This window comes from Pan paniscus, chromosome 8 (assembly GCF_029289425.2).
Source record: "Pan paniscus chromosome 8, NHGRI_mPanPan1-v2.0_pri, whole genome shotgun sequence".
Taxonomy (NCBI): Eukaryota; Metazoa; Chordata; class Mammalia; order Primates; family Hominidae; genus Pan; species Pan paniscus.
Genome location: NC_073257.2, coordinates 100777566 through 100799419, shown reverse-complemented (window position 1 = coordinate 100799419; position 21854 = coordinate 100777566). Strand labels below are relative to the sequence as shown.

Here is a 21854-nt window from a genome sequence, read left to right as displayed (position 1 = left end):
AACTGATTGATTATACCGATTGAAAGAAATTCACCAATGTTCTGAGTCAGAATTTACATTTGACATCAATTTGTATTGAATAACATTCATGTTATTATTTACCTTGTCCTATTAAAAATAGCAATGAGATATTGAGGCTTGGGAAACTGGAGGAACCTGGTAAGTCTGTTTCAAGGTTGTGAGCCAAATTTCTTGCTTTGTATAAGTAAGAAAAATAAGGAGAAACATTGTCAACATATCCAAAAATTTGTATTACAAGTCTGTGGCCAAGTTCCCCATCAGTAAAGTGTTGCTAGACTCCATTCCTGCTTGGAAGTCATCTTGGTATTCCAGACAAAATAATGAAATGTATTATAATTAATCTGACTGCACCTAGCTCTAGTATTAGGACATTTTTCTGGACCCTAGAGTCCTCCAAGGCATGATTCTCCTCCTAAAAGTAAGCTTTTTAAGGCTTTCAGAACCATCAATTAGCCTACATAAAAATGTATAATAAAATATGTATTTTATGTTTATCTTCCTTTACTGAATATTATGTTTGTGAGATTTGGACAAGTTGTAACATTATGTCATTACTATATTAAAAATTAAAAACTATTAATCACTCATCATGTTACTACCCTGACATGACTAATTTTATTTTTTATATTGCTTCAGTTTTCATTATATACAAATATTTTATAAAGTCATATAATTGTTTTAATATTTGTATATATTTGCAATCACATAGTTCTACCAGTTTCATTTTCTTCTCTTCACATAACATTATATCATGGGTATTTTTCCATATTATCACATGGTTTTCATAGTGACCATTATTCCCCATCAATACATATACATTAAATTGATGAATGCTAGTTTTGAGAGAAGAATGGCTCCAGGGGCCAGCAGCTTGTGGATTTGCCAGCAGAGCAGGAAAGTATTATGGAGCTGGCTCTGGATTTTCCAAGGATCGTCTCTCTTAGCACAGAAGGATATCGGCCTGCATCAGAACACTTGATCAGATTTACAAACTTGCTCAGAATCTTTTGTTGGCATCTTCTAATCCATTTTCTATGTAGCAGCCAAAGCGATCATTACAAAAACACGGCAATCAGGTTTCCATTAGGTAAAATATTTTGGTGGCTTCTCATTGCTTTTAAGATGGAGGAAGAAAATACTTAATGTTTAGAGACTATCTAGCCTAGTACTTTCTGCTTCCATCTTTAGCTTAATCTTTTATTGTCAGTTTCCTATCTGTCAGTTTTTCATGGAATGTTCAAACCCCTCAAAGAACAAAAAGCCTGTAAAGGGGGCATTACATGCTAAACAAAGAAGCCTCCCTATGATTATAAAATGATATTGATGCTGCACAATTTATTTCTGCTTTAATAAGGAAGATTTTATACACATATCCTATTATGGGTTCAAGATTCCGTTTACGCAGATAGCCAGGGATAAGATTGTAAGAAAAGAAGGCTTCTCTGGAAGAATCTTTGGGGACTTTTTTGAATTTCTGATGTTGAAAATACCTAAAAAAGTAAAAATGTCTATACATCTTCAGGATAGCTAAGAAACTTTTATAAAGAAGTTACAGGCCCTCATCCTAATCCCACACTCTGTCCATTGCCATAGCAATCCATATAAATAAAATGACAACAGAGGTTTCCATGTAGGACCTTAAAGGAATTTCACTGTTCCTTTGAAGCTTCAGACATTTCTATACTTCATGGTATGCCCTAAAAATTACAATTTAATTAGACTTAAATACCAGATAGAGTAGCAACTTGTTTATCTTTTTGCCTAATCTACCTCATTGTTTATAAGGACCTGTAGATGGTCCCATGCAAAGATGTCTCTAAACATAAATAACACTAACACAATTGACTTGGAAAACAGACTCCATTGTGCATCTCCCCCAGGGTGCTGGGGGACAACCTCATTGTTGGTTACTATTTTTTCTAAAGTCCCTTATGGGCTTGGAAGCAACTTTTAATTGAAAAGTAAATGCATTGCATTTAGGAATATGCCTTCATTAAAGCTATGATTTCACTGTACATCCGTTGAGGGGCATCGAGGCCCCAGACAAAATCAAAGTGGTTCCAATCTGGCAATAGCTTAAAGTAATGAAGACTCTTGATTTGAGGGAGTATCCTGGCCACATCCTGGGGTGTTACGAGGACATCATGTCCACCAGCCCAAATAGCAGTAGGCACTTTCATGGCAGTCAGGTTATATATAGGGGGATGACTCTGTGGGAGAGAAAGCAAGGGCATTCATGAGAGGAAGCTCCTCAAAGCAATAACTATAAAGGCTGCTAAATGAATGTGGACAATGGCCATAGTTCTGTTAGGCACCAGCAACATATGAAGAAAACATACAATGGTCTCTACCTTCAAGAAATTTGCAAAAGAGGGAGCAAGGCAAATATTTGTATACAAAGTAAGGTATGTTAAATGCCATAAACACTCCCAAAATAAAATGGAAATAAAGGCAAAACATTATTTCCACCTGAGGGCTTCATAGAAAGAGGGGTCCTGTGAAATGACTCTTGAGGGAAGGTTGCATTTTGACAGCAGAGATGAGGGTGAGTGGGAGGCAGGAAGAGTTTGTAGGCTATGATCAGGAATGGCAAGCTTCCCAATGTACCTGGAGAACAGAATATATAAAGGAATATGATAGGATATAAACTTGGAGGCAGATAATCAAGGTCTGCATGTCAGGCTAGGAAATTTGGACATATTGCGGAAGTTTTGGAGACAAGGGTCATTTCTCGGAGGTCTGTCTTCGGACTACCATAGGGCAACAGTTAATGGAATCACCTACAGAAAGAATAGGTTGAAGGCAAGTCCTGAAAAAATCTAGATAAGCCATAGAAATGGTCCAAATTAAAGCTATGCTGACTTCTCCAAGGAAGAAAGAGAGTTGTGAAGAATCCTTGGGGAATGCTAATGATTTCAGAGAGGTGGAAGGTGGAGTAGCCAGTGCCTGGGACAAAAGGAACAATCACAAACAGAAGGAAAATCAGAAATCATTGTGTTATGGAAGTCCAAGTCAGGGGACTGAGTTGCAAGGAGACTGTGGTAACGAACATAACACATTTCAAAAGGTGAAGATAGGCCATTGAATTTGGCAATTAAAAGCCATGGGTGACTTTAAATAGGGTAGCTATGATAAAAAGATGAAGACCTAAACTGCATTGTACAAGGTTCAGGAGTAAGTAGAAGAAGCCCTCTTCAATACTAAAAATATGTTGATAAGAACAGAGTGACATAATGATAACTTGATAGAATTGATGGTCTTGCTTGTTTTTCATAAGGGACAGGAGAATGGAGCCAGGAAGGAAGGGGAAGTGAGAAGAGATGGGATCAAGGGCACAGGACCGGAATAACTTGGAAAATAAGACGACCATCATTTTCTGATACAGAAAGGAAGGAGAGAATCAAGAAGATAGAGACATTTTGAGGTAGATTAAAGTTAAGAAATTTCATTAATGCAACACATAGATATTGGGAGCCCAGTAATTGTCATGTACTCTTCCAGATGAGAAAACACTGGTGAACAAAATGATGAGAAATCCCTACCCTCATGGAGCTTACATGGGTTAATTCTCTTATACTCAATAAAATATAGATATAGCAGAGATAATGCTGTGAACTTGAGGAGAGGGCAAACTGTTGAGACTAGTTTTTTGGAGAGAATGTAATAAAAATTGGCATCAAATGAGATTAATTCACAAAATAGGACTGGCTTGGAGCAGAGTAGGACCAGCTAACTGTGGACAAATTCTAAGGACATTAACACTCTCACATACTTTAGTACTTGACCATAATGATCTTGAGTGTGCATGTTTATTTTGTTTCATTTTCTTGTAAATGTAAACAATGTATAAATAGAGCATGTTTATTCAAAATAATGGAAGAAAACAGACATATGTAAAGTCCAAAATGAGAGTCCTTTACTGTTTCATGTCCATCCACTTCTTTTCTTCTTTCTTCTCTCTGAAGATAACCACTTTAACATTTACTGTTTTTTTTTCTAGACCTTTTCTAAGCATTTGCAAATACATGCATTTGTGTCTATAAATAGTCTCAGGAGCAGGAAAAAAACTTTTAGTGGTGATAGAAACGTCCTATATTTAGATTGTGGTGTGGTTACACAAATAAATATATTTGTCAAAACTTATTAAATGGGACACACAAAATTAGTAATGTTCTTGTATGTAAATCACATCTTAAACTTATTTTTAAAAATAAATAAAATATACATGGTCTATCTCTTGCAGTGGTTTTAAGGATTAGTAGAATTATTCCTCTAACAGGCAAATTCATTATTGAGAAATTGATTAGTCTGATTGTTTTGATCCTCAGAAACAACTTATTAATAATCGATCTATAGTTGCACCAGTAAATAGCTTAAAATATGATAGCCTGGGAAAATACTTAAAACAATTTAATTTAATTTGCTGAGTTCATACTTATAAGCCAAGCCCCTGGCTATGAGAACAGAAAAGTGGTGACAGGATTAATTAAAAGTACGGTGCTAAACAAGGCTACAGATTTTTATGTCATAAAGCTATACGGAGAAAGACGCCTTACGACCCAAGTCTTCAATGTTGGGTAATACTTATTCAACTTTCATATGGAATTCTAATTTTTCTGTTGGTATTAAAAAGTGTATATTCATTTATGCTGTAAAGATTTTTATGAAATAATTTCTATTATGTAGCCATTAAAAATGCATTTAAAAATCCCTCAGTTATATTAGTTATCTCTTACTGTACCTTGAGTAAAATAGAAAGATTAAAAGTTGTCTAAAAGTAATATAATACTGAGAAAATTGGAATAAATACACCAAAATGTTAGTACATCTAGTTATCTCTGGATGGAAGGATTACACATGATGTAAGTTCCTTTGTATATGCTTCTTTAATTTATAAATTTTCTGAAATAAATTAAAATTAAAATTAAAAATTTTTTTACAAAAAAGTTATATCAGTATAAATGCCACCAAATGACAGGTAGGAGTCTTTCCACCCTCAAATAATTTTTTATTATAATTTATCAAAATCAGCATGCTGGGGTTACTGTAAGTAGCTCACCTGATTGTAATGTTTCATATTATCAGCTTCATTTCCCCAGTCATAAGCTCTGAATTCATCAGATTGGTAAAGCTGAAACAAATGTTTTTTAGAAAAAGAATAGTTAGGGTAAGAATCATGAAAGTTAACAGCAAATTTTAGAAAAATACTGTATGCTAGGACGAAAATAGGGCTCCTAGATCACCAGAAGGATGTAAATACCCATTTTACAATTATGACAAATGGGGCTCAACAGAAAGACGAGCAATACCCCCTTGGTTTAAAGGAAAAGTTCATGGAAAACCAAGCCTCATTAGAAAGAAGTTAAATCCCAGATACTTCTCTCTGGAGAAGTCTCAGTTCTCTTGAGGCTTCCCTAGTTTACCTCTTGCTTCAGTTCAGGGCCTATTTTTAAAACTCTGATTTAAGGTGGTATTCATTTATGTCATCTACTTGGTCTGTACCATTACATCCTTTCTCTTAAATTCCAGGGAAATCAAGGCATACAGAAGGCAGCAAGGACAAACTGGAAGCAAGCTCTTAAGATTCTTAGGGTAGGCCTGTTAACAGGGTCAATTCTGTCTTTTTAAATATATTGAAAATAAGGATTGGAATGGTTTTCCATGACTAAGACTCTACCTGTTTTATATGCAGAATGTTCTGTACTGATGAACCAGTGGGAGCATGTGACATATACACATCCATTCGACTCTAAAGGAGATAAAACTCATATTACAGCAATTGCCCAACAAAATTTTGCCTTTCAGAATCAGAGAAAAATGATGCACAGAATTAGCAAACAAGACTGGGGCTTTGAAAATAACAAGGTAGAATTATCTAGATAAATATACCATTTAGGTCAATACTTGAATATGAGTGAACCACAAGCTGACTAATGGAATGGGCTGCTTGACAGCACACCTGCACCAGCTCTGAATCTGTAGGATAATTTGCTTATTTTGAAGTAGAAGAAACAGTAATGGTCATCATGGAGCAAAGGCAACTAGGAAAGGTTCTATGTGCAAGTGTGGGGGTGATGCATGCATGCGCACCCAGGTGCACTGTCACAGATTAAATCAGAAAACCAGGAGTTCAGGCCCTGTTGTTGTTAATGATCAGCTTTGTGAACTTGGCCACCATATTTAACATCTTTGAGTTTCTGTGTTTTCATCTATTAAGTGAACATACTAAAAGTCATAGTACCAATTTCCTAGGCTTTTATGGGGATAAAATAAAATATTGCAAAAGTAAAGCTAAAAGCCAATTTTTTCCAAAGGTTATTGCAGTATTTGTAAACATTATAGAGATGAAAATTATAGAGATAAAATAGTAATCATAATTCTATGTCTTAGAAAATAATCTAATTAAGAGAAACTATTAAAAATCTTTACTTTTGAAAAAGCCAACTTTGAACAATGGTTCCTTATGGGTCTCAGTCTAACACAATTTAGCTTCTTAGAGAATCGGGGTACAGAACAATTATCTTGGGACTGGCTTCACTGTAACAGCCTCATTGGCTGCTATTTGGAATACAGTAGAAACAACTATTCAACCACACCAGTCTGTGGATGTGAACTCTTCCTCCTCCTTCTTCTTGAATTCTCAATAACAGAAAATGAAGAGGTGATAAAACAGGACTGCTGCTTCTTCATAAAGAGGGGATCCCATCTCCCTTCCACCCTGTCCTGTTATTTTGCAGGTTTTATTTCAAAAAAAAAGTCACCCACAAAGAAAGGAACACGTGAAATAAGATGCAGGTTTATATGTGCTTCTCTCCTTTTTTAGGATTTTCTTTTTAATCCAATATATTCAAATGCAATAAATTCAAATTGACTGTAGTAAGTTATGGCTGATTGAGAACATGTAAGAAACTGCTACCCATTATAAAACATCCATTCTCCTAAATTTCACCAGGGAATAGAAGAGGGAAGCTGCCTATTCACTTCCCCAGTCTTCATATTCAAGGTTTGTTGAGTACTTAATCTTCTATGTATAGCAGACATCTACCTTCATGGTTCCACTTAAATTTTAGGCTTTTTTTTATTTCAGTGAAGAATGTCATTGGCATTTTGATAGGGATTGCACTGAATCTGTAGATTGTTTTCGATCGTATGGACATTTTAACAATATTGATTCTTGCAATCCATGAACATAGAATACCTTTCCATTTTTTAATGTCATTTTCAATTTCTTTCAGCAGTGTTTTATAGTTTTCATTGTAGAAATCTTTCACTTCTTTGGTATGGTTTATTCCTAGGTGTTTTATTTTATTTGTAGCTATTATAAATGGGATTATTTCTTGTTTTTTTTTCTTTCTTTTTTTTAAGATTATTTGCTCTTGGCATATTGAAATGCTGCTGAATTTTGTATGTTGATTTTGTATCCTGCAAATTTAATGAATTTGTTTATCAGTTCTAGCAGGTTTTTTGTTGGAGTCTTTAGGTTTTTCTAAATATAAGATTCTGAGAAAAAAGAACAAAGCTGGAGGCATCACATGACCTGACTTCAAATTATACTACAAACCTGTAATAATCAAAACTGCATGATACTGGCATAAAAACAGACACATAGACCAATGGAACAGAATAAGGAACCCACAAATAAATCCACACATTTATAGTCAACTAATTTTCAACAAAGGCATCAAGAACATACATTGGGCAAAGGACAATTTCCACAAGAAATGATGCTGGGAAAACTAGATATCCATATGCAGAAGAATGAAATTAGATCTCTATCTCTTGCCAGATACAAAAACAAAATAAAAATGGATTAAAGACACATTTAAGACCTAAAACTATGAAACTACTAAAAAACAAACATTACAGAAGCACTCTGGGACATTGGTCTGGGCCAATTTGAGGTAAGCCCTCAAATGCACAGGCAACCAAAGCAAACATGAACAAATTAGATTACCTCAAGCTAAAAAGCTTCTGCAAAGCAAAGGAAACCATCAACAAAGTGAACTAAGAACCTGTTGAATGAGAGAAAATATTTGTAAACTACCCATCTGACAAGGGATTAGTAACCAGAATATATAAAGAGGTCATATAACTCAATTGCAAAAAAAAAATGATTTAAAAATGGACAAAAGATCTGAGTAGACATTTCTCAAAAGAAGACATACAAATAGCCAAGAGGTACATTAAAAACAATGTTCAACATTACTAATCATTAGAGAAATGCAAACTAAAACTACAATGAAGTACTATCTCACTCCAGTTAAAATAGCTTTTATCAAAAAGATAGGCAATAATGGATGCTGACAAGAATGTGGAGAAAAGAGAACTCTTGCACAGACTGTTGGTAGGAGTGTAAATTAGTACAGGCACTATGGGGAAGAGTATGAGGGATCCTCAAAAAATAAAAGTAGAACTACCATATGATCCAGCAATTCCAGTGCTAGGTCTATATTCAAAAAAAAAAAGGAAATCAATCCATGGAAGAGACATCTGCACCCCCATGTTTAGTACAGCACTATTCACAATGACCAAGATATGAAATCAGCCTAAGTGTCCATCAACAGATGAGTGGATAAATAAAATGTGGTACATATAGACAGCCATAAGAAGAATGAAATCATGTCATTTGCAATAATGTGGATGAAACTGGAGAACATTACATTAAGTGAAATAAGCCAGGCACAAAAAGACAAATACTGCATGTTCTCACTCATATAGGGGAGTTAAAAAAAAAACTGACCTTATAGAGATAGTGAGAAGAATGATGGTTACCAGAGGCTGGGAAAGGTAGTAGGGGTGGGGGAAGGATAAAGAGGCATTGGTTAATGGGTACCAAAATACCGTTAGAAGGACTAAAGTCTAGCATGCACAATAGGATGACTATAGTTAACAATAATTCATTGTATATTTCAAAATAACTAGAAGAGTCAAATTAGAATGTCTCTAACAAAAAGAAATGATAAATGCTTAAGGTGATGGATATCCCAATTACCCTGATTTGGTCATTACACATTGTATGCTTATATCAAAATATATGTATCTCATAAATATGTACAACTATTATATACCCATAAACATTTTTAAAAGCAAAAAAAATCTGTCTTTAAGGTTTTGGAATACCATATGAATTTATACAGTAAATAGAGATATCAAAATGAGTCAAAGGAAAGCTGGAATTTCTTAAGGTATCAAATGGCCCTATAATTATCATACATACCTGATTCATATTTTTCTTGTTGGATCCAGCCCATAAGGACATAAATTCACTACATATCAACCAGAGTATCTTATTGTTGCAGATTTTGGTAGAAGCTATCTTCGTTTTCTTATCTTCTAAAAAGAAACCTTTGGTACCAAAAACAGCCTATGAAAGTAAATAATAATTATCTTTGAATGAGATAAAATATTTGCAGACTATCCATATTACAAGGGATTAGTAACCAGAATATATAAGGAACTCAACTCAATAGCAACAACAAGGACAACAAGCCCAAATAGCAATAGCAAAAAACCAAAATTCAAGAATCATCTTCAGACTTCTTGACATTTCCTTCATTCTAGGAAAGAGCCATGCTTGGGGATCTATTTGTACTTACTGATTCAGTCAAGGAGACCAAATTATTCAGGAAAAGTTACTTAGGAATGTATCTCCAGATGAGGAAGAGTATCAAATATTATTTACAAGGAGATTGCAATAAAGGCCCTCAATCCCAAATTCACTCCTCCATAGTGAAGCTTCCCTGTATTCTGCCCAGTCAGTGCTTGCCAATATTTTTTTCTCATTAATTGGTATGAAATGTAAAACAGTTTTTCTTAAGGTCAAATAATACCTTGAATATAAGGGAAAATCGGGGTTTTCCATGTTACCCATGTGCACACTGCATTCGAGTACTGTCCCAGATTAGCCAGCTCTCAGGCTGAAAAGTAGAGAACAGTGAGCCAAAGAGAAGGAACCATTGAACAGAAAAGATATGATAATGTCACAAAGGCAGCACAATTGAAACTTCCAGGAGTTGGGAAAGTAAACTTGGATGGGGATTCCTGGTGGGGTCTTGGAGCTTCTGGGGGAAACTGACGGAAGAAAAGAGCAGGATATGGGACTTAAAAGTAGCAGGAATATTGACAGTGGGAAATGTGAAACTGAGATAACCCAGGAACATTATTTGCCTTATAGCTGACCTATGTAGGAAGAGCAACACAAACAACGCTTATATGTATTTACAGATAGATGTATCTCTCTCTGAATTTAATTTAACAAATTAGTTTGCTCACGCTGTCCAAATATAGAAAACATTAAAACCTAACTGATGTCAACACATTTTTAAATAAACTAGAAAAGCTCTTGAATAAGGAAGTTACATCATTTGTGCTCTCAGTAAACAATACAATAAAACTATTATCAGACCATAGTATTATCAGACCTAACTATTATTAGGCCCTATGGAAATTCCTCCTTGTGTTAGCTCACAAATAATTTTTTTCATTCCTACCACTCTACCCCAAACCAACATCTCATTTTCTTATATATGAATTATTTTGATATTCTAACTGGTCTCCTTGACTTCAATTTTGGCCCAAATCCATTTTATCCGTCATCCCAAGTTCAAAGGCCAATCTGGAATTTGATTAAATGCTGTGTTCATTGTGGCAATGACCTTTGCAGAGAAACAAAAGCAAAGAGAAAAAAAAAAAAAACAACAACCGTTTAATAGATAAAATCCCAAATCCACAATTGGCAACCAAATGACTTTTTCAACTCCTGAAAAATAACCAATAAATATTTGAATTAATACTTGAGCTGTAATACATTTAGGCTTTGGAATCTTAGCTTTAGTAATTAGGGCAAGTTTCCATATTGGAAGGAATATATTAATCAGGTTTTTCTAAGGTCAAAATTGGACACATCAGTGATTATGGGTAACTTGAAGTGTCTTTCATTTGGGCAATGTGAATTCATTGACCTACCTGACTAAATGGAACAAAAAACACTTGGGAAAACAAGAAAAATCCTTGTTGTCATATAGCACTCAGCTCAGCTAGAAATTCTGACATATACTCAGCCTGCTGATGACCTTGTATAGTAAATTGTATTACAGAACCTGCAGATACTATGGCACAGACATGCGCACATGCGGGGACACACATACACAAGCACATACCCACAGAGTCTAAGTTCTATAGATTTTATCTAAATTTCCTACTTTTACTTTACAGTAGATTTGAAAATAATAAGGATTTATGATCCAAAATGAGATCCTCAGGTACATTTTGTTGAAAGGAGCCTACCTTGATTATGGAATTTGGAAGTAGAAAAAACCTGGTAAAAATGCCCGTGGGATATTTGAATGAGATCGTAGGACCCAAAGCAAAATTCATTTTGATTCTTTGTGCCAGTTCAGGCATGGTGGAAAAGGCTACAAACCCTGAGAGAACAGGAGATAAGACAATCTTGTAAAAATAAATACTTACGCAATGTTTCTGACAAAATTGGGGCTCTGCTTAGTCATTTTTTCCTTCTATCGTGATCATACTGGGGATGAATTGGAAGTCTTCTGAGTTATTCTATAAAGATAATCTGCCTTCAGTCTTCTCTGCTCTCAAGTCTCCAATTTTATTTTATTCTATTTATGGACAGTTTGACTTGATTGGGGGAAATGGAGTAGTTGGCAGGGGAAAGGTGATGGTTAAGCTGCTGGAGTAGCTACTGCTGTGTAAACTTCCCAAGCAATGGGGGGGTAAATGCTGGCAACATTCTCATTTCATCCCTAACTCTGAGATGCCAGAATGAATCACAGAGCTTCCAGAAGCAAATAATCAGTCACAGGAGGTGAATTGATTTCTTTCTGCAGCATCACCCAGTTATTCTAACAGGTTTTCTTTCTCACTATGGAATGAAATTTCACTGCTCCCAGTGTCTTACTGGGTGTTTTTCAACCCTCTAGACTCTTCCCTGTTTCCAAAAAGAAAGGGGCTTTCCCTAGCATCCACGATGGCCCAGTAAGGACCAGGCATCTCCATTTGCTTTGCTCTTTCAGCAGTAGCATTGCACCCCTTTGTATATCTGTGAGGATGGAGATTAGCACAACACTGGGTAGGCTAGGGAGAATATCTATATAATTTGGTTTCCAGAGGTCCCTTCCTGGGCCTCCACTGGCATGTGTGTGTGTGTGTGTGTGTTTGTGTGTGTGTACTGAAACACTTGTTGAAACATTAAAACTGTCTTGGCCAGAAAAAGAAGAACTGAAATAATTGACTGAACAATTGATAAAAAGACTCTGAATCAGGAATAGTACTTCCCCAGAGGGTGTTTGGAAATGTGTGGAGGTGAGATTTTTGAGGGTCACGCTGACTGCAGAGCCCTGTTTAATGGGCTGGGACCTACTAAATGTCCTACAAAGAGTGGGTGCTCCTTACATAACAGAAATTGCTCTGTCCAAAATGCAAACAACAGTCACTAAAAATATTTATGTCCCAAATGAAACACAGAGCACAGATAATCAAATTCTCCATGGTTTTTTTTTTTTTTTTTTTTTTTTTTGCAGATCAAGTATAAGAGCATATCTAAGTCCTACCCACTTTCCAAAACCAACTAAAGTCATTTCTTCTTCTCTACACCATTTCTCCAGAATCCTTACACACCCTATTGGTGAAATCAGATACATCTGGTTTGAATCTGTGTTCTGAACTTGTGTTTCTTCTTCTATGAGATGGGGATAATAACATTCGGGTTGTTTTGAAGATCAGAGGGAGATACTATGGGGAAGGTCCTGAACACAAGACCCTACACATAACGAATGCTCAATAAGTGTTAGATACTGTAATTATTTGCCTATTGGTGGCATTTTTGATCTCCTATGAGTTCTTTGATACTTTTTTAGTATATGCTGACTGATGCTAACTGCCTGTTCTGAGCTTGGAAAGTGCCTGTCAATCTAAAATACTAATGAATATATGTTTGTTACTGATGATAGTGGTGATAATGAAAATATTTCCCTAAACTGAAATATTGCACTTTCACATGATTTATTCTCTTAAAATTGGAAACTTTAGTGGAAGTTCAATGACAAATTCAAAGCTTTTATTAGTGTGGGTTCCTTTCAACTTTTACTTGGAACTAGATTATTGATTTCTTTCCAAAATATCTGGGAAGTAAATTGGTAAATTGTAAAGTAAATTAAGTAAAGTAAGTAAATTAAGAAGTAAGTTGTCAGCTTAAAAAACTTTAGAAATTTCTACATAGTGCTTACATTTACTTGCTATTTCATAAACACTAAATCACACACTGAATAGATAAGCTCAATTGATTTATTATAGTAAGCTCGTGTGTTCCAACCCACAAACAAATATAACCATGCCTTTTCAATTTGTTTAAATATAGGTATAAGCCCTTCCCTTTTATTTTTTAAAAATCCCATTTGGGTTGTGAGAAAGAGATGATTGATGCACATTTATTATGTTTCAGCCATATTCCATGGCATTGAATTTTACTTTTTCAGCTCAGAGGGAATCTAGAAACTTACTCTGTGGAATTATTTCTTTGAATTTGGAACACATGTTATTCCTGGGAAATTGCATCACCGTAGTCAATATGCTGATGTGACCAGAGACCCAGGAAAGGTTTGCCCTACATATAGTCTGTGCACTGCAGGCTCACAGCTACTTAGAGTACTAGGGTTATTCCCAGCAGAGCACAGGGAATTGAGGGCACTATAAGTAACAGTTGTTTTATTCCAACATAAAGGTGAACTCCTGTAAGACTCTGAGAAAACTGACCCTCAAAAACACACCTAACAGTGACCCTCATAAACATACCTATTGTAGTGCCAAGTGAATGTCCAATGAAATACAATTTCTCCTGACCAGTTTTATTTACAATGAAGTCTATTACTCCTGGGAGATCATATTTGGCCATTTCATCAAAACTGAAAAATAAAACAGGGGCTTTTATAAATACTTGCAAGTTTAAGTTTAAAACTCAGAGCACTTGCTCACTTCTTTTTTACACCCAGATTCTATGCTGTTTACTTAGATTCAATGTGTATTTCATTATTTATCCAATTATATGTAGGCTATTGTAGCTTTTTGTTTTTCTGCATATGTACATTTTACTTCCTTATAAGAGGAACACTTTCGAAACTTGTGTATGATATTTGAAGTTCAACCTTATGATCCCTCCTCTTCCTTCCCTTCTCTTGCTTTTCTTTGCCCTCCCTTTCCCCATCTGGCTTGTGTGCCTCTACTTCTGACTCCCACATGAGGCTTCACAATTGTTAGGACCATTTAATACCCATCTTTGGAAACAGGGGTTTTGTAAATCATGATTCTACTATTTATGGCCTTTGCAACTCTTGAGAAATTACTGAAATGCTCTGAGCCTATGTTTTCTCATTTGGGAAATAAACAGGGTAGTACCTGGTTTACGGGGCTGCTAATGGGGTTTAATAGTATGAAAGAAACGACTCTGGCTGCCAGTGGGTGCTCAGTAAGATGTTGTTAGTAGTAGTATTCCTGTCCACATGGATATGTAGATATATATTTAATATATACCAATATTCCATAGTACCAGTATTTTGTTCTTCAGACAGGAGGAACAAAAGGGCCTATATAACATTTAGTCAAATCAGGTATTCCATAAGCTAGAAGCCTGTTTATTAAAAGAACATGTGAGGAAATCTATAGATTGGGACTTACAAGAATAGGAGAATTGTTGTGACACCTCCTAAAGACTAATGATTCAATATTTCCTGATGCTTGCCCCTGCCCAAGAACTCAGACCATAACATTCTATTCTATTCCTCCACTATTCTCAAACTTTCAGTGGGTACTGAATGTTTTATTAATGTAATAGGAATACACACTCTGTTCTAGCATCAGGTTTACAAACCAACAGGGAGCTTAGGCCTGAAGAAAGAAAGTCTATCGCAGGCATCAGCCTGTCCTCTGGTGACAGCAGAAAACTCTTCCATTAAAAGAAACAAGATATCAAAAAGATTCTTCTTCATTGCCCATTAACAAGGTTTTAAAAATCTAATATTGGAGTTTTCCTGAAAATGGTACTATGTGCGATCTCAGTTTCTCTAAATCAATCACAGTTTCTCTAAATCAATAAGGTCCTGGTCCAAATCATCTTTACACAGTTGATTGGCCATCCAGGAGCAATGACTTGTAAAATTATCACTAAAATGAACATAAGCTTTGTGAGGTCAGAGAGTTTGTCTGTTCCCTGTTTGAATGTTTGGGGCCTAGAACAGCACATACAGTAGCCACTCAGTAAACATTGGCTGAATGAATGTGCACATTGGTCATGATAATTTCCTGAGATGTCTCTTTGGACATACTTTTAATGCATAGAATTCACAGAATTGGATGTAAAAATGATCTTGTTGAAATGCCATACTTTGCCTGTGGGAGAATCAGTGAAAAATCAGAGCTTCTTGCTGTTACCCTCCTTTGAGATCTTAACAGAAACTACAAGGAGCTATATGACTTCAAGCGTCAAAGATAATCATTAATAGCGTCCACGTTATTTTTTTTAAATTGCCTCCAATTTCCCCCTTGAGTTTTCTTAGCTAATATTTACCTAAAGGCCCAGAATTTCTCATCTGTCTCTGAGAGTGTTTTGTGTCTTCTTGACCAAGTGTTTCCCCGACTGTTTCCCATCCATACATCATAACCTGCATCTGCTAGAAGGAATCCAAGGCTTCCATTGGCATAATTCTCAAGCCAGTAGGCATTGTCTGCAAACAGGGCATGCTGCATATACACAACTGGCCGGGGACCTGGTGGGGGAAAGGGTAAGATGAGAGAGGGAGAAAGACAAAGAGAGAGAGAAAGAGTGAGAGTAATTTATGGTAAATAGAGCATGTTGGAAACATCACAGACACACACACACATACACACATGGTAAAACAAAAACTGTTTTCACTTTTCCCTTGTCAATAGTATAGAGCATTATAATCAGGTAACTTCAGTTTCTTGAGCACATATTTTTGTACCTGGTGCTATGTTGATGTATTTATATGTATTAGCTTACTGAATTCTTGCAACAACTCTATAAACTAGCTGCTATTTTGAGAACCCTCATTTTGTAGATATGGAAACAAAACTTTATGTAGTTAAGTAACTTTCCCAGAGGGCCACCCAGATAAGAAGGCCAGAGCAGGGACTCAAACCCAGTTCTTTTTATGTCAAAGTCTGTCCTGATAACTACTGTGCTCTATGTATTTGTATATACAAATTTCCTGGGTGTGGTTTACAAAGACATGAAATTTATCATGCTTACTCAAGTCCTATAGCTCTCCCAGGGAGGAAGAGGAGGTGAGTGTAAATGGACACTGATTAGTTCCTCACCAAATTTCTATTCAAATCCCCATCTTCTGTCCAGTGGAGAGGATTTAAAAACTACAATAGTATACTCAGCTCAGTGTCCCTCTGCCAACTTCCAGATTTCTGAGGGAGAGAGAGCATTCAGGGAGATCCAAAGAACCAGGGTGGAAGGTCAAGTAAGGCACAATAATTTAATGACTAAGAGCACTGGCTCTGGAGCCAGCATGCCTGGGCTTAAATTCTGGTCTGTCAGCTTGCTATTTGTGGACTTTAGGCCTCTTAACATAACCGGTTTTGCCTTAATTTCATTTGTGAAATGGTGACTATTAGTGGTACCCATCTCATATTGTTGATGAGAGGTTTAACTGATATAAAGTATTTAGAACATTGCATCTAATGAATGATCTTTAATTCTAAATCTTTCCAAAATTATCTCTCCTTAAGCCAAATCTTTCCCATAAAAGTTTTCTCCTTTTATATTTCACAGCTCCTTCACATATGTGCCTGGGATTGCCAGATTTAGCAAAAAATAAAAACAAAAGTAAGCAAAAAGATCCAGGATGCTCTACAAAATTTTATAAATAGTGATAATAGTGAATAAATAATGACTTTTTAGTATTATCTTAAAATGAGACTTATAAAAAATTATTTGTTGTTTATCTGACCTTCAAATTTAACTGGGTGTTTCATATTTTAACTAGTAAAACTACTCATATCTCACTCTCATTTTTCATTCTGAAACTGGAGATAAAAGAGGGAGAGAATGTCAAACATGACCTCAGCTGCTCCTTAATATGTGTGGTGGGAAAAAAGATGCAAAATGAACATGGTAAGCAGCTGCCAATAAATTATTTGCTATTGAACCATCGCAGATATTTTGGTTCTTATCATTTCTACTTCAGAGGATTTGTAGTTAAATTTTCCCTTTTAAGGAGTATCATTCCCCTGCTATGGCATGGCTGGCTCCTCATTCTAGAATTCAAGCCTTATTGACACCATACTCTTTCATTCTATGAACCGTCTGTCCCTTAGATCAAAGTGTATGTGGATGTTAAGGTTTTCAGTCCTGGAAAACTTTTCAGAAATGCCGTTGTCATTTAACTAGATTGTTTTTTATCCTGCAGAGGGAGGCCCCTTAATTTCAGTGGGAGCAGGAGAGGTTCTTCTTGGGTGCCTCAGAGTCAATTTCATACAACCTAGAAAATCTCCTTCTGACAATGAGAGGATCCATTTTCCTGGGACAAAGCAATTTTCTACATGATAAATCAGTAATGAGGTGACAAAATGCAGGCTCCGCCTTTCTGTTTACACCCTAACAAGTACCTCTGGTTGCAGTTAGCAAGATCAGTCTTGCTGTTTGTATTTTTAGGTTCCTGTCTGTCTTCAGAGAATTATCAGGCAAAGAGTAAGCCTCCCTGTTAACTATTTAAAGACTAATCCAATAATTCAAACCAATTTTGATAAACTCTGTTGATGCATATCTAGCATTAAATTCCTCCTGAGAAGCAGGAGGTCAATGAAGTCCCCTTTTCAGGAGAGACATATCTTGTACCTGTGCTCCTAGCATGTCTTCGCCCATAAGGAATTCTGTTGACAAGGAGTATGTAACCATCTTCAGTGGTGACTTCATACTCTTCACTGGGGTAGCCATTGTAGATGATGATTTCACTCTGCCCAGTAAAAATACAGTCATTAGTGGAACTTCTCCAAAGGATATAAAAAGGAATTAAAACAAACCATCTGTTGTGTGCTTATTAGGGTGAATTATGTGAAATTTGTAGCACCAGGTAACTGTAAAATTAATAAATAAAGTCTTAATACAAAATAAGTAGAATTTTAAAAAATATCTACTATTGGCTAATAGTTTGGGGGGTTGGGGGAAAATTTAGCGTTGACCCATTCTTTCTGACAAAGCTATATTATCAAGTCAATTGTCTTTTGAGACCCCTCTTGGTTTAAAAGTAATAGAACTACAGCTCAATAGAAGGCAATCATGTATATCAACAAATAGCTTGATATTCTTAAAACATAAATTCAAAAGAGGAGGTTCTATTGATAGATAGATAGATAGATAGATAGATAGATAGATAGATAGATAGATAGCACAATAGCACAATTTGGTTTTCATTACCAGACAGTATTTGTTTTTCAGACAAAGATCTAACTAGCTTGACTCTTGCAGATGTTAAAAACCATCTACATTTTATCTGTTTTATCAGAGATTTTCTGTTACAACAGGACCTTTCGTAACCTCATACTCCATTAGTCCTGCTTTATTTGATGTTCTTCACAGTTTTCCATGACTTACAGTATTCATCCACACCTCAGGATTCACTTCATTTTCCAAATCAAGGAATCCACCAGCATTTAAAGTTCCACAGATCAAACAAGTTGTTGTTAAAAGCAGCCACATCATAGAAATGCCTGGCATAAAACATTTAATATTCACAGATTAATTTTATCTATCAATGTTGATTAATGAAATAAAATGATTAGTGAAATTATTAATGATTAATGAAAACTTGAATAACACCGAAGGCAGATAATGTATAAAAAGGAATGAATACAGTGAACTACCTTGGAGCACTATTAATCTATTTTTTCATGTAGAAGTTGTCTTGATTATAATCCAGTTCCTAAAATGAAATAAATTTAATCAAGTATGGAGGCATTTTTGGTCTTATTTTAATCAAGGTTGAATTGCTTTAAGTCTTTGTTTGCCTACAATTTGCCAAAATATCTAAAGATTCAGAGGACAGGTTTTCATACCATGGCCAAGTAAAAAGTGGAGGTATCCCCTAGTTAAGCCCAGTATCCCACAAAGTAAACAAGAAAAATGGGTCAATAAAACTTTAACCAAACAAAAAAGCTTATGATTAGTTTCTAGTGATGTGACTATTTCTCATGTGGCACCCAAAGGCAAATTTTGCATATTTCAATGTGCAGTCTCACTTCCTTGCCATGGTTTAAAAGTATGTCTGTTCAAAGCTAGACCAACACTATAACACTAAACAGCATGCTCATCATATAAGTGCTACAGTCAAATGGTATAAATTTGAAGTCCAGCCTCACCACAGAAGAAGATGTCTAACCTCAGGCAAGTGTTTTAGTAGCTTTGTCTCTTGGTTTCCTTGTTAGTAAAATTAGGACAATAATGTAACCTATCTCATAGGGCTATAGTGAGGATTAAGTCATATATAACATTTAGTGCAGTGTAAGTTCTTAATAAATGCTTTCACTATTTTTCTTATAAAAGTGAGCAAGAGATAAATATTACAGATAATTCACTATAACAAAGTAATATTTAACTTCTAGAAATGCAGAGTTTACTTCTGAAGCTAAATAGCTTTGCATACATTAGCTATCTGGTTGAAGATCATCTTATATTTGCAAATATTACGAAACTTTTCAAATTGTATGAAACTAATAATAAGCTACTGAGTCTCCTTATGGCAGGCATTACTCTAAATAGTTCACGTATGTTATTTAAGCTCCGAAAATCTCCATAATTTTGGTACTATTATTATCCTCATTTTATCAATTAAAAAAACGAACGCTTAGAGAGATTTAAGACCTGCTCAAGGTCACAGAGCCAAGAGGTGAGAGATCTAGGATGGACACTCAGGCAGCCTCACTGCAGAGCTCTTGCACCTGACTGCCAATGCAACTGGCACCTTCCAACCTGCCTCCTGGTTATGATAGATCTTCATCTTACCTAGTTAGATGAGCTTCACCTGCTCACAAGGACTCCTTATTGATGAGGAACTTCTGAACTTTTGCTTTTGACATCAGGCTGAAGAGTAAGAGATGATTACAGTGACAGTTAGAAGCTAGAGAGATGAGAAACAGGAAGCTTGTGAAAAGGAGGAAGCTTTAGACTGAGACACACACCCAAGGTGTGTCCCTGACACACCAAAGGCCATGATGCACTTGTAGGTTGGGAAATAGTGGTCTACATGATGCAAAATAACCAGTTTGACGGAATCCTTCATGTTTCCACTGAGTGTCTGTCATTGTTGGGAAGACTTAGCAACATTTTCAAACCAGTGTGTCAAACAGGGAAGTAGAACATACTCAAGATCTTAATGGACAATCGGAGACAATAGTATTTCCCTTCCCCATTTGATCCTTCATGAGGATCAAACGGAGTAACATATATCAAGGAACTAGTGCCAACCATGCAGTGTGTAGGGATGTGCGTGATTGTAACTCATTTGAGAAGATGAGGCAACCCTGACTCCTAAATCCTGAAACCAGAAGGAATTTGGAACTAGCAGTATGGCAGAGGAAACTAATTCACATGCCAAAGGGATTTGGGTTGCTGTCAACTTTGGCACAGTAACCTTTGTTTACACCAGTGGTTAAAGGCAGAAATGGAGGCCAAATAACGACAATTTACCTCTAAGCCCCACATGAGATACCAGATAATGGAGGCACATGTGCCTCAGTTTTCTGCTTCACTTTGTATGCCTGTGGAGCTTAAGCCGTAACTGAATCTCTTTCATCTCCCAGCATGAAGAAGGGTAGGGAAAACTAAGTTGCTACCCAGCATAATATAGAAGTTTCAGTTCTATTAGTTTGGATTTATCCTCAAATCCTTTCAAAAAAAATGATATTTTGTGTTGTCCAAATCCTAAGATCTGTTTTAGTGGAGTGGGAAATTTCATGCCAATTAAACAAATATGGAGTAAAAGGAAGTGTTCAGCTAGTCAGAACAGGGAAAATTATGTACCACTCCTTAATCATTTAGTCTTGATGAAAGACTCCAGCATATTTTGCCCTGATTTATAGTATGATGGCATAGGTATGTGGATTTTCCTGGAATTTCTCATGGTTTTTAACTTCAAAAACAATCCTTTCTAACAAAACTTTATTGGACTCTTTAGAAAGTTCTAGGAAGTGCTATGTTATTATTATTAATATTGATTTGTTGCCTTGACTTAATATGGAAATAGCACAAATATAGTTCAATTTCACAGATCTTTACAGATTGTAGGCTAGCTCAAATCTTAAAAGAGTTTCTACATCATTGACTTATATTCCCTCCTCAACTTCGAGTTATTTGAATAATCTGGACAATTCCTGTAATTCTTTTGTTTGTGCAGAAACAAAGTAATGTCAAAGAAATAAAGCTGAACTTTCTCACAATGCTCCATCACTCTTCCTATATAAGCTTGCTATTTTAATAAGTATTTAATATATTACTGAATATTATATATTTTTCTGTATTATATATTGTTCTACAATATTTAATAATATATTCTGTAATATATATTTTCTATATAATAAAAGTATATAGAAAATATATAATGTTACAATATTTCTATTATATATTTCAATACTCATACTGAAATTAATTTAAATGAATACATTAAAACTTGTTCCTTGGCTCTGTGGGATACAAAATGGTAGCCCATACTCTCTAGAAGCTCAAATTTTTCCTTTTTTTTTTTTTAATAAAATTAGATGATAGTGGAGCTAGAAAGGGGTAACCTTTCAGAAGGCCT

The 21854-nt window shown here is 35.5% G+C and overlaps 1 protein-coding gene across 1 annotated transcript; it reads right to left on the bottom strand.

Moving 5' to 3' along the window:
• Window positions 1-613: 613 nt before the first annotated feature.
• On the bottom strand, window positions 614-20149 carry LIPN (lipase family member N). The gene is made up of 10 exons (XM_003810509.4): window positions 20063-20149; window positions 18656-18771; window positions 17900-18017; window positions 15602-15800; window positions 13834-13943; window positions 11308-11444; window positions 9239-9385; window positions 5699-5770; window positions 5081-5152; window positions 614-2231 (listed from the first exon to the last, which is right to left on the bottom strand). The coding sequence occupies exons 2-10, from the start codon at window positions 18761-18763 to the stop codon at window positions 1998-2000; spliced, it is 1197 nt and encodes a 398-aa protein (XP_003810557.1). The 5' UTR covers window positions 18764-18771; window positions 20063-20149; the 3' UTR covers window positions 614-1997.
• Between the last annotated feature and the right edge of the window lie 1705 nt (window positions 20150-21854).